This window comes from Hyperolius riggenbachi, chromosome 11 (genome assembly GCF_040937935.1).
Source record: "Hyperolius riggenbachi isolate aHypRig1 chromosome 11, aHypRig1.pri, whole genome shotgun sequence".
Taxonomy (NCBI): domain Eukaryota; kingdom Metazoa; phylum Chordata; class Amphibia; order Anura; family Hyperoliidae; genus Hyperolius; species Hyperolius riggenbachi.
In genome coordinates, this window is record NC_090656.1 from 214,323,621 (window position 1) to 214,336,124 (window position 12,504).

Genomic DNA, 12,504 nt, shown 5'->3' on the forward strand with positions numbered 1-12,504 from the left:
GATTTTCAATTATATCAGGTCTGGGGACTGAGATGGCCATTCCAGAACGGTGTACTTGTTCCTCTGCATGAACGCCTTAGTGGATCTTGAGCAGTGTTTAGGGTCGTTGTCTTGTTGAAAGATCCAGCCCTGGCGCAGCTTCAGCTTTGTCACTGACTCCTGGACATTGGTCTCCAGAATCTGCTGATACTGAATGGAATCCATGCGTCCCTCAACTTGTCCCTGACAAGATTCCCAGTCCCTGCATTGGCCACACAGCCCCACAGCATGATGGAACCACCACCATATTTTACTGTAGGTAGCAGGTGTTTTTCTTGGAATGCTGTGTTCTTTTTCCTCCATGCAGAACGCCCCTTGTTATTGTTATTTATGCACCTGCCTAATTTTATTTAAACAACTATTGCACACTTTCTGTAAATCCAATAAACTTTATTTCACTTCTCAAATATCACTATGTGCGTCTCCAATATGATATATTTAACTGACATTTTTTATTGTAACAACCAACGATTTATACAGGAAAATCATGACGATTAACAAGCAGTGTTCTCCCCAGAATTTTTTTCCAGCCGGGTGGCATGAAAAAGTAGCCGGGTGGCAAGAAAAAGTAGCCGGGTGGGGCGTGATAACAGAATGCAGGGCCGGCGCTTCTCTGCATACAGCAGAGGAGAAGATGAGCCGATGACAGCCGGGTGGTCACCAAAACTAGCCGGGTGGAGCACCCGGCTAAAAGAGCCTGGGGAGAACACTGACAAGGTTGCCCAAACTTTCGCATCCCACAGTACATACCGCAGAAAAATGAAATTCACAATGAAAAAGTGCAAATTGTTTTATCGCTACAGATTTTTAATCTCCTAAAAGTACCTGGTGCTATTTTCACATCACATCAGATGTAGTATAGTATGACAGAGCAGTGTTGGCTGGTTTTTGGAATTTTTCTGCAAAGAAAAAAATGTATTTTTTACACATTTATTCCAAATTTTTATCAGACATTTGTTGAACTTTGTTCATTGTAAACACAATTCTACGGCACTCTTTTACCAAACTTCGCTCACAAAAAAAATGTGACTACCAATGGTGGTAATTTTTCAAACTATATACACTTCATTACCGCACAGGCAGGGGCATAACTAGAGGGGATTGCAGGGGAGCCTAGAGCTGTTTTGGGGCCCAACTACTCACCTTCCCTTCCTCTGATACAGGGGTCCATTCTTGCAATCAGGTGTTTTTGTGGCTACACATGTTATGGGTGTGAAGATCATGATGGCCACGCTTGTTGTAGGACCCTTGTGAGATGGGCCCCAAGGCCATGAAGGGCACCAACGGGAGGCAAGGGAAGGGGTGTGACCATTAGGGGACCCCATGAATTTTAGTTGGAAAGCGCGAACACACCTTAGACACACTGAGAAGCTGGTAGACGTTGGGCATGGTCCACAAAGCTTTTTCACCTTATCTATGTTACTTTTTTAAGCTCCTTAGGGCTGATTCACACGGGCGTTTTTGTGGCATTTAAGACGCAGCGTTTTTGGGATCTACCGCCGTCCCATTTAAGTGAATGGGAGCGTTTAGAGCTGGCTTTTGCAGGCTTTCATGAAAGCCTGGCGGTAGATCCCGGCGTTGCGTCTAGTCTCAAAAGCAACATGTTGCTTTCAGAGGCGGTAAACGCCAGGAGACAATAGCAGAGACCAGAACTGCTAGCCTCAAACGCTTCCCAAAAAGCCTTCAAAAGCTAGCGTCTAAACGCTGGCGTTTGAACGTGGCGCCGAGCGAAACCGTGTGAACCAGCCCTAAGTGCACCAGAGACCTCTAAAGTAAAGATTTGATACTTACTTGGGGCTTCCTCCAGCCCCATAAACCCGTCTGAGTCCCTCGCCGTCCTCCTGCAGTCTGCCATTGAGCCGTGATCAGCCCCGGTAACTGGCTTAGTCTGGGCTTTCTGCGCATGCGCAGTAGACCCGTACTGACGCGACTGAGCAAGTTACCGGAGCTGATTGCGGCTAAACAGCAGACTGCGGGAGGATGACGTGTGACTCAGACGGGTTTATGGGGCGGGAGGAAGACCTCTAAATCTTTACTTGAGGTCTCTGGTGCACTTTAAGAGCAAAAATACAATATAATTACAGTAAGCAAAATAATATTAAAATTAAGTTTAATCAGGAACCACTTACTTTGAGTGATGTTTTTGCTTGTAAATGTGCTGAAAGGTTATTTATATCAATTAGGTGATAAATAAGTCATTCATGAGAAATTTTGTGAATAGAGCCCATTATAAGGGTTATTGATCCACTACAGATTTTGGGCATATAAACATTATGTAGAGCAGTTGGAGCACTGGGAAATGGATAGTGGAATACTAGGGCACACACACTATGGAGAAGCTGAGGAGATAAGACATCAGGAATGTAGAGGGCGCTGGAATGTTGCCACTTTCATCACACCCACCGTATCTTCTTCCATCGCATTTGCTTACGCCCTTACATCATTCAGCATTGCATACACCACTGACTGACTGTACTGCGCAATATTCTATCGTGCCTCCTCCTCCTCCTCCAGCTCTTCTCAGCATTCCCACATAGGAACCTTTCCCGCCCTCTCCCATACCACGCCCTCTGCTCTCTCCGATTGGTGCAGATCATTGATGGACAGAGCAGAGGTAGTGGGCAGTTCTCGACGGGCGTTGATCGAATCAGATCTAGGGGCGTGTCTGTAACCAGGAAGTGTGCGCTGCTGGTGGAACAGGAGCAGCAGGACGCGAGGAAGAGGGGTGAACATCATGAGTTCCCCGGTAAGTGGCCCTCTGTTGTACTGTGTAACTTTGTTTTCAGTTTAGCATACGCATATTAGAGCTACAAGTGCCAGCGTGCCCTGCTGACTGCCTGTGGGGGCATCACCCCCCCCCCCCCCCCTGACTTACTCATTTCAGCTTCATTATTATTATGTTATCATAGATGTATAGAACGTTTCCACATTTTACTTGTAATGTCAAGATCTGATGGTTTGTTGTCCTCCGCTTAAGGTGGCTACTAACGGTCCAATTTCTAGCGAAAAATCTGTCGAGCGACCAGAAATTCTGATCGGATTGGTTGTAAATAATCTCCATTGATGGACACAATCGATTACGAACGATTTAAAAATAATTGTACGATTTTGGTCAAACCAAAATTTGGATTTTCTTGTTGGTTGTGATAGATCGGAAGCAAAGATTGGTTAGTTGGTGATGTAGTGAACGATTTTTCTTCCGATCAGAATTATCTGATCGCTCGAACGATTTTTCGCATGAAATTGGATCGTTAGTGGCCACCTTTAGGGCCCTTTTCCACCAGCGCAAATCGCAAAACCGCAAACCGCTAGCGATTTTACAATCGCTACGGTTTGCTTTTTAACATAGGAATCGCGGTAGGTCATTTCCACTACCGCGATTCGCTTTTGTTGGGAACGCGAACGCGCGGCGGAGCGATAATTGCCGCGATTTTGCTATGCAGTGCATAGCATAGCAAAATCGCGGCCGCAAACGGGGGAATCGCCGGTTTTGCGATTCAGCAATCGCTAGCGTTCAGCATGAACGCTAGCGATTGCAGGTGGAAAAGGGCCCTTACAGTCTGAAGGTGGCCACTAACTGCACTAAATCGTTTGAGCGATCAGAAATTCTGATTGTATTGGTTGTAAACAATCTCCATTGATGGGCACAATACATTACAAACGATTAAAAAATAATGATTGTATTTTGGTCAAACCAAAATTTTGGTTTTCTTGTTGATTGTAATAGGAAGCAAAGATTGGTTCTCTGGTGGCGTAGTGAATGATTTTTGTTCTGATCATAATTATCTGATTGCTTGAACGATTTTTCACTAGAAACGGGATCTTTAGCGACCACCTTAATGGTGCCTGTACACAACGATAATGGCTAGATTTGACCAAGAGAAATCTCCCTCTGATTGGAGAAAGATCTATTGGCTAACCATACACTGCAGGCTGATTCCTGATGATTTCAGCAAATCTTTCAGGAATCTGCTTCATGACGCCACCTCTGCTGCTGTCCCCCTAATTGTTTTATGTGCCGCCCAGAGAGCCCATGCCATTTATACTTTACCTTTCTGCTGTTCTCAAGTGTCGTCCGTTCTGTATTGGTGACTACCGGCGTATTGCGCGTGGGGCACGTGTGGCGGCACACACGCGCCCCACATGTATTATGCCGGTAGTCAAGTGGGGTGCCAATGCAGAGGCACGGCAGACACTTGGAACAGTGTGATAGATAAAGTATAAATTCACGGGCTCCAAGGGGGCACATAAAACATTTGGGGATACAGCGGCCTGGAGTTTCTCATTGCGTTCGTCCACAATTAACACCACACACCCGATCGATCACGCCGGTTGAGATTTCCCGGCATGTTCATTTCGCGCGATACATTTGACCAATTTTGGTTGAATAGTTGAATATTAGGCATGCTCCGGGCAGCACTGATTTTCATTTGATAATAATCATCAAATCGGGTGGTCGATTAGCCGCCAAATCGACAAATGTATGGCCATATTAACACCCTACTACAATCTGTGATTAATTTTGGTGAGAAGCCATTTAGCCCATCAGTATACTTTTAGGTTTTGGGCATACATTTACACAAAAACAAGGAATCTTCTGGATAGTCTGGAGGCTTCTTCTGCCTACATCAAGCCAATTTCAGTGCTAGGACCTTCTGAACCTATTCGGGGAGGGCTTGACCAATAGGTTCGAGAGGCCGCACTCCCGTCTGTGAATGTGTGGCCACGCTGCAAGTGCAACACTGCCTGCTCAGGAGCTTGGAGCTGCTGGTGCACTGCTTTTTCCTCTGTGCGTGAGTGGCTCTGTGCTACTGCGCAGGTGTGGGGCATCAGTGAACCTGCGCAGTGCTGCCACGCTTGTTCACAAACAAGAGTGCAGCTGCAAAGAAGAGGAGGGACCTGGTGATCAGCAGTGGGCTCAAAAAGGACTGGAGAGGCCTCTGGGGGATCCACAGGCTTCCCTCTACTGAACAAAGTATCTAACGTTTTATTTTTTAAGGCTACTTGTAATTAAAAGAAAAAAATGGCCCAAATGGGTATGTACCTAGGTAGCGGGAAGCCTCTGGATAATCCAGAGTTTCCCCAGTCTTCCTCCTCCTCCATTCCATTTCTGAGACACCCCCCCCCCCCTGCAACAACAAGGGCTTGTCAACGGAATTCACTCGCACTACACAGGCGTCAGGACAATAGCAAGGAGCTTAACGGGCTTGGCTTCTTCCGCCAAGCATTAGTGACACCTCCGTGCCCATCGTTTCAGGCTCGGTTCCCACTTGACCAGATGCAAAATGGACACGGGAAGTACATAAACATTTTGCGTGTTCCAGGCGTCTGAAGCAGTCGCCGCTCACGTGTTCCGCTGCTGCTTGGTGCCACTCTTTCCCTCTATATTAACCATGGAGGCCAGCAGGAGCATGGGGCTCTCCATAGGCTGCATTAGGCCAGTTCTCCCTAGCAACAGGGAGAATTTTCATTGGTCCACCTTGAACTCTGTTGCTGAGGATTCCCATTAGTCTTTTGCAGCCCAGTGGGGATTCCCATGCTTCTTCTCTGTGTACAGGGAGCAGTGGGCAGCGAGACGTAGCACGGAGCAGACGCATCCGCCTCCCTGGGACTATCGCGGACTGCACAGACGTGTGGTCCACTTACTGCAACAGATCCTGCAGATCCATTGCAGATTGACAAATGTGAACAGCTCCTATTTATAAAATAGGAGCTGTTCCCTGTCCATTTAGCAATGAACAGAGAATGGACAAAAAAATGTCTGGTCTCTGCTCACGTGGGAACAGAGTATCAATTCAGCTCTTCCTTACTCCTTGAGCAGCCTTGGGAGCTACTCGCCTCCTAGAGTAGTTCTGAAGATAAGCGCATCAGTTCTGTGCACAGTATGGATGTGCTCTTCTTTGGAACTTCCTGGGGACACAAGTCGTTCCAAAGGTTGTCCAAGGAGTACCGAAGATCTATTCCTTCACTGCTAGCTTCACATGCAATTTTGTTTTAAAGTTTTTATTGCTTTGTTTTACAACAGTGTAACATGACAACCCTAATTAATGTTATCATCAAATATCCTCATATACATTAGTCACGGGTAATAACAATATAACACCTATGAACGTAAATAATAATTGAAACAATGCTGCCAATGTGAGCTTAGTTTTTTGCTCCGGAGGACTATAGCCTACTTTCTGGAGCATATATTAACTTGGATAGGTAAACTGGTCCAGTGGAACAAAGGACCAGAAAGTCATAAGACCTTGGTGATATGCCGTTTGCAGAATACCTAGAGGAGGTGGGTCGAATCTGTTAATAGAGAGGAGGAAGGAGTGAAAGGTTAGAAGCGAAGATAGGGAGTCCATCTCACAGCCTCATTATCAAAGTGCCATCCAATGAGGGGTGTTCCAGTTTAAGCCAGGGATCCCAAATTTACTCAATCTTCTTATGGGTGTCCTTCAGGATGCTGGTCAGTTTTTCATTGATCATTAAGGAATTTATCCTAGATTTGACTTCCCCGAAATTAACCAAGGGTTTTTACCAGCTTCTTGCATGGTCATAGTAGCTACCGAGAAGACCACAGTGGCCAGTTTGTTCGGTGTTTCTGTTAGTATCTCTATTTTCTCGTGTAACAGTGCTTGCCAGGTATCTTTAGCAATTGTTTTGCGAAAAAGGGAAGGTAGCAATTTGTGTACCTGATTCCAATACCTGATGTGGCGAGAACAAGTCCACCAATTGTGTAGCATATCGCCTATTACCATACAGCCTCTAAAGCAGAAGGGGTTGGATGTGGGGAAAGGAATAGACTGTAGAAATGAGTCCCCGGGTGTTGGGGCAGGGAAAGCAGTTGTTTCTTCACATGCAATTTTGATTGGCCAATCACTGACCAATTTGACCCCCTCCCATGTAGTATGAAGGGGCAACAAATGTTGAATACTATGAACACATTGTGTAAGTATACACTCATGCTACATGGCAGTGATAAAAATGGTCAATCCTTGGCTAGTAAAAATTGAATGTGTGTACCAGACTTGGATGTGTTTACCAGGTACGTACCTTTTACGGATGTCACCTGCCGGGGATCAGGACCTGATCTCCTTGGGCAACATCGCTGGGGCAGGCTGCACACACGCGAAGCTGATGACGCGCTGTATTGCTGTGCGGGGGGGAGATGGAGGGACGACAAGCGGGCAAAAGATCCGCTGTGCAGATCACTTATGGGTCGGGGGCTGCTGTACACACGCCTGATTATAAGCTGCGGCAATCAATTTCAGCCGACTTAAGTCAGGCGTGTGTACGGGCCTTGAGCGTTATCTTTCGGCTACACAACTTTATCTTCCAGCTATCTGCTGTGCCTCTGAAAAGTCCTTGGAACATCTGATTGTATACACATGCAGGGACCGGGACTCAATGCCTTGGGCGACAATGCCTTGGGGGGAGGGGCAGCTGCATGCTGCACTACGGAGAGGCTTCCAGAAGGAGGGGAACACTAGGCTTGGCCAAGATGAAATGGCACTCTGGATCTATTGCTGTTGCAGCGGGGAAGCTGTTTTTCATATTGGAGTGGAAACTGCGGCCCATGAGCCATGCCTTTTGAATCCAGCCCGCCGATAGCGTGCGGGATTACTCTCCTCTCTCCCTGCAGAGTTGCAAGCGATACATATTGATGGGTTTAACTCGCCCGATCGCAGCTTCCAGCCAGTCTCCATGACTACAGCGACATCATGTGACCTGCTGTCAATACTTGCCAACGTGTCGCTTAATGCCACTGTGGCCATGAAGATCGGTGCTGTAAGATGCGATTGGCTGAGTTAAATCTATCAACACAGAAACTTTCTGCAAGCAGGGAGGAGAAGAGAGTAGAGGAATGTGAAAAACTTTGCCCACCCCTGCACTTGATTTTGTGCAGACAGCCCCACCTCTGCAGAGAACACTCTAGCCTGTGTATCAGCCTTTAGTAACAATTGTTGTAAGTTGTAATTTTCCTAACTCCTTTCATTTATTTTGTACATGTTCAGTGTAAACTGCCCCATGGCCACAGCCATCAGCATAGCCACATCCATTCAGGAGGCCAACACGGCAGACCCAGGCAAAATGAAGAGGCAACCGACTCAAAACCAGTGGAGGATTACAGCAGCTGGGATGTTGTCAAGGCCACACAGTAAGTATAAGGGGAACTTAGTGGGAAGGGATTGAGGATGCGTTACTTGTAGTGTTCCTGAGATATAAATCATTAAGTCAGCCATCGTGTAGGCTAAATTAACCTTTTGCGGACCGGGCAGATCTGGCTTTTTTTAAGATCTGAGCCGTCCGTGCCCGTTTAAGCCATGTGATTGCTGGGATTGGCTCACAGCAATCATGAGCTCAGGAGCCAATGAAATTGTCCAAGACACGAAAGCTCTGCTGTTGTCAGCGTGACAGCAGAGCGAGCGGGTGCATTGACACGGACAACGGCGGGCACAGTGAAAGCACGCAGCGGCGGGGATGAGTGAGATCTATGCCCTGGCAGGAATAACAGCTCCCAAACACGGCATAGATTTCAATCATCAAGGTCCGGAAGTGGTTAATGAATAACTAGGGGAAATAAGGGAATGAATAAAATTGCTTATTTTTAAAGGACAACCGAGGTGACACGTGACATGATGAGATAGACATGTGTATGTAGAGTGCCCAGCACACAAATAACTAGGCTGTGTACCTTTTTTTTAATTTTGTATTTTTTTTTTCTCTGACTGAAATAGTTAAAAATGAGGTATGCAAGTGTCAGTTTCTGTCTGGGTCAGGACTGGGTCAGACTATAGTATAACCCTCGCTGATAAAGAATTACAGCCATAAAACACTTACCAGTCAATAAATGGCTTCTGAAAGCAGAAAAGAGATAAAAAGGGTCAGTCGTTCATAGATTTGAGCTCTGGCATACATCAGTGAAGGTGTCATTGAGCAAAGACAATGAAACAAATAAAAACTTAGAAACCAAATTTGAATATAAAATAAAACTGGGGTATCTAAAGTGATTTTTAGGAGGCAGAGGATAGATACAATTGTTTTTCTCATCAGTTTATTTTCACCTTCGGATGTCCTTTAACAATATACAATATTAATTTATACATTATTTAGTCAGTGGTTACCCATTGTAAAATCTTTCCTCGCTCCAAATTTATCACATTTATTCTGAAATTTATCACAGGTGGTGGCAACTTTAATCCTGTCAGGTTATCTCTGCGGAATGTTTGTTTACGGAGAGTTCTAAAGCCAGTGAAATTAATGCCTGGTCTCCCAGAATGCTCTTGGAGAATAATTCTGCATTGCTAAGTATAACTGTCAGGGCTGGATACTAGCATACAGCTATACATAGATATAGGAAATGTTTCTGATGCTGAAACCAGGATAATTACCTTTTTAAAAATGGGTTTCCTGAATAATTTACTACATTCTGCTATATGTCACTACATGCTTCCTGCGTTCCGTTAGATGTGCATGCATTCCATTATGCCTGGTACACACAGTGAGATTTTCTGGCAGATTTACTGCCAGACCGATTATTTCCAACATGTTCGATCTGATTTCCATTTGATTTTTCCATAAAAGTTAACGGAAAATAGATCAGAAATCAGATCAGACATGTTGGAAATAATTGATCTGGCAGTAAATCTCATTGTCTGTACCAGGCATAAGAGGGCTCTCTTCTGTGTATCACTATACAGATATACGCATCTAAAGGGATACAGGAAAGCCTCTTTGAGGCCTAGTGCACACCGGAGCGTTTCCGCTGCGTTTTGCGATCTGCTTGCGGGTGCGGATCCGCTAGGGTAATGTATTTCAATGGGCTGGTGCACACCAGAGCGGGAGGTGTTTTGCAGAAACGCATACTCCCGGGCTGCTGCAGATTTTGGATTGCGGATGCGTTTCTGCCTCAATGTTAAGTATAGGAAAACCGCAAACCGCTCTGAAAAACGGCACTTCAGAGCTGTTTTGCAGGCGTTTTTTGTTACGGTAGCTGTTCAGTAACGGCTTTACTGTAACAATACATGAAATGTACTATACCAAAACCGCTACACAAAACCGCAAAACGCTAGCTGAAACGCTGCAGAAAAATAAGAAAAAGCGTTTCAAAATCTGCTAGCATTTTGCGGATCTGCTAGCGGGTTTTGGTGTGCACCAGGCCAGAATGCTTATTTCTCCTGCTCTGTGGATCTCATGGGACATGGGCCTGGCATTGCATTGCATCAAATGGGGAGAGTAGCAGGAGGAGGAAGAGGCTCTTGCTATTGGCTGTCTGCTTTGTCTGTAACTTTGCATGCTGATTGTTAGTTACCAACAGCTCCAGGGTGGTCTCATAGAGTACCCTAGCCAAAGCTTGGGTACAAAATCAGATACTTATCTTAAGAGAGGGAACCCTCGGGATCCTATGAAGGTTTCCCTCATGATTCTGTTGTATCCTGTTGAGGAGCGCGGCCCCCCAAAAGTTTAGCAACAAGGCATTGTGGCTAATCACATCGGGGCTGCGAAGCTCCCCTTTCTGTATTATGGCTGCGCTATAGCCAACTGAGCCCACCCATGCATGCGCAGTAAGCCAGGGTCGCGGGTTCTGTGCAAGTGCGCATGCGCGGGTGGGCTCACACAGCTTCTGCGCGGCCATAATTTAGGAAGAGGAGCTGCGCGGCTCTGATGTGGGGGGCTTCAGAAGAGTGAAGGAAGCCTCAATAAGATCCTGAGGCTTCCCTCTCTTAAGGGTAAGTATCTCACTTTGAACCCGAGGGGAAAAGAGGACTTATGCTGCATACACACTTGAGATAAAAGTCTTTGGAAAATGAAAGATCACAGACCAATCTTACCCCCTTTCATGTAGTATGAGAGCCATACTCTACACAGTCTATTCTATGGAGCTGAACTCCCCATCAGACAGAAATCTTTGCAAGATGCTGCACACACAGATGCTGTACAGACACAAAAGATCAGTATCTGCAAAAGATCTGTTCCTGCCAAAAATCCATTCCTGCAAATTGCAATGATAGTCTATGAGATCTGCAGATCAGCATACACACATGATTTAACTGACATTCATCTGCAGATCAGATCCACCAGGATGGATTTTCAGATCTGCAGATCTGCAGATGAATGTCAGTTAAATCATGTGTGTATGATGATCTGCAGATCTCATAGACTATCATTGCAATTTGCAGGAATGGATTTTTGGCAGGAACAGATCTTTCGCAGATACTGATCTTTTGTGTCTGTACACCATCTGTGTGTGCAGCAGGCTGCAGAGATTTTTTCCTGATGTGGAGTTCAGCTCCATAGAAAAGACTGAGTAGAGTATGGCTCTTATACTACATGAAGGGTGGTAAGATTGGTCTGTGATCTTTCATTTTCCAAAGACTATGGTCTGATGTCTGTATGTGGCCATAGTCTATGAGATCTGCAGATCATCATACACACCTTGTTTAACTGACATTCATCTGCAGATCAGATCCACCAGAATGGATTTTCAGATCTGCAGATGATTGCCAGATATGCAGATGAAGTCTGTTAAACAAGGTGTGTATGAGGATCTGCAGATCTCATAGACTATGAATGCAATTTGCAGGAATGGATCTTTTGCAGGAACAGATCTTTTGCAGATAATGATCTTTTGAATGTCTACAGCATCTTTGTGTGCAGCATCTTGCAAAGATTTTATTTGATGGGGAGTGCAGCTCCATGGAATAGACTGTGTAGGTATGGCTCTCGTACTACATGGAAGGGGGTAAAATTGGTCTGTGATCTTTCAATTTTCCAAAGACTTTTATCTCAAGTGTGTATGAAGCATTAGCAGGGGGGAGGGAAACAGTTTAATTACAACTATTCAAGGCACCTAGGGGGATCATTCTCACTACACTACCAATGGAGAGCTAATCCTGCAGCGAAAGGAGGGACTAGGTGGGGGCACGTCTTGTCCTGGGGCAATCCCATTCTCTGTACCCCCTATTGCTGCTCCACTCCTTGGGTGTATGTGAAAATGAATTTAATTTATCGTGAAAAAAAGACTCTTGCTCATCTCTTTATATTGAATTCATGTGACGAGGAGGTGTACAACTGGATCTATAATTATTTTAGTATTTATATTGCGCCGGCATCATCCACAGCGATGTACAGAGTATATAGTCTTGAGCTTGCAATCTAATCTCTACCGTAGTCATGTCTATGTATACATCGTGTAGTTTTAGTTGGTTGATACTGCTGGTTAGCTGACTTTCTCTACTGTACTTAAACAGTGATCATTGCACATCTGTATGAAATTTTAGGTCTTTGTCCTCTTAAAGTAAACCAGAGATCACGATATGTACAGATTTGATACTTACCCGGGGCTTTCACAAGCCCCATAAACACGTGTGAGTCCCACGCTGGCCTCCGCGGTCTGCTGCTCAGCCGCAATCTGCCCCGTTAATTGCTCAGCTGCAAGGGGCTGGAGGAAGCCCTGAATAAGTAAAGCGGGGG

The 12,504-nt window shown here is 45.4% G+C and overlaps 1 protein-coding gene across 1 annotated transcript in view; it reads left to right on the forward strand.

Moving 5' to 3' along the window:
• The first annotated feature begins 2,677 nt into the window (after positions 1 to 2,677).
• Positions 2,678 to 12,504, forward strand: part of ZDHHC13 (zinc finger DHHC-type palmitoyltransferase 13) — a 71,337-nt gene continuing 61,510 nt past the window's right edge. The window contains exons 1-2 of the mRNA XM_068260261.1: positions 2,678 to 2,785; positions 8,046 to 8,188. Coding sequence (XP_068116362.1) covers positions 2,774 to 2,785; positions 8,046 to 8,188 — 155 coding nt within the window. The 5' untranslated portion in view covers positions 2,678 to 2,773. The remainder of the gene's footprint in view (positions 2,786 to 8,045; positions 8,189 to 12,504) is intronic.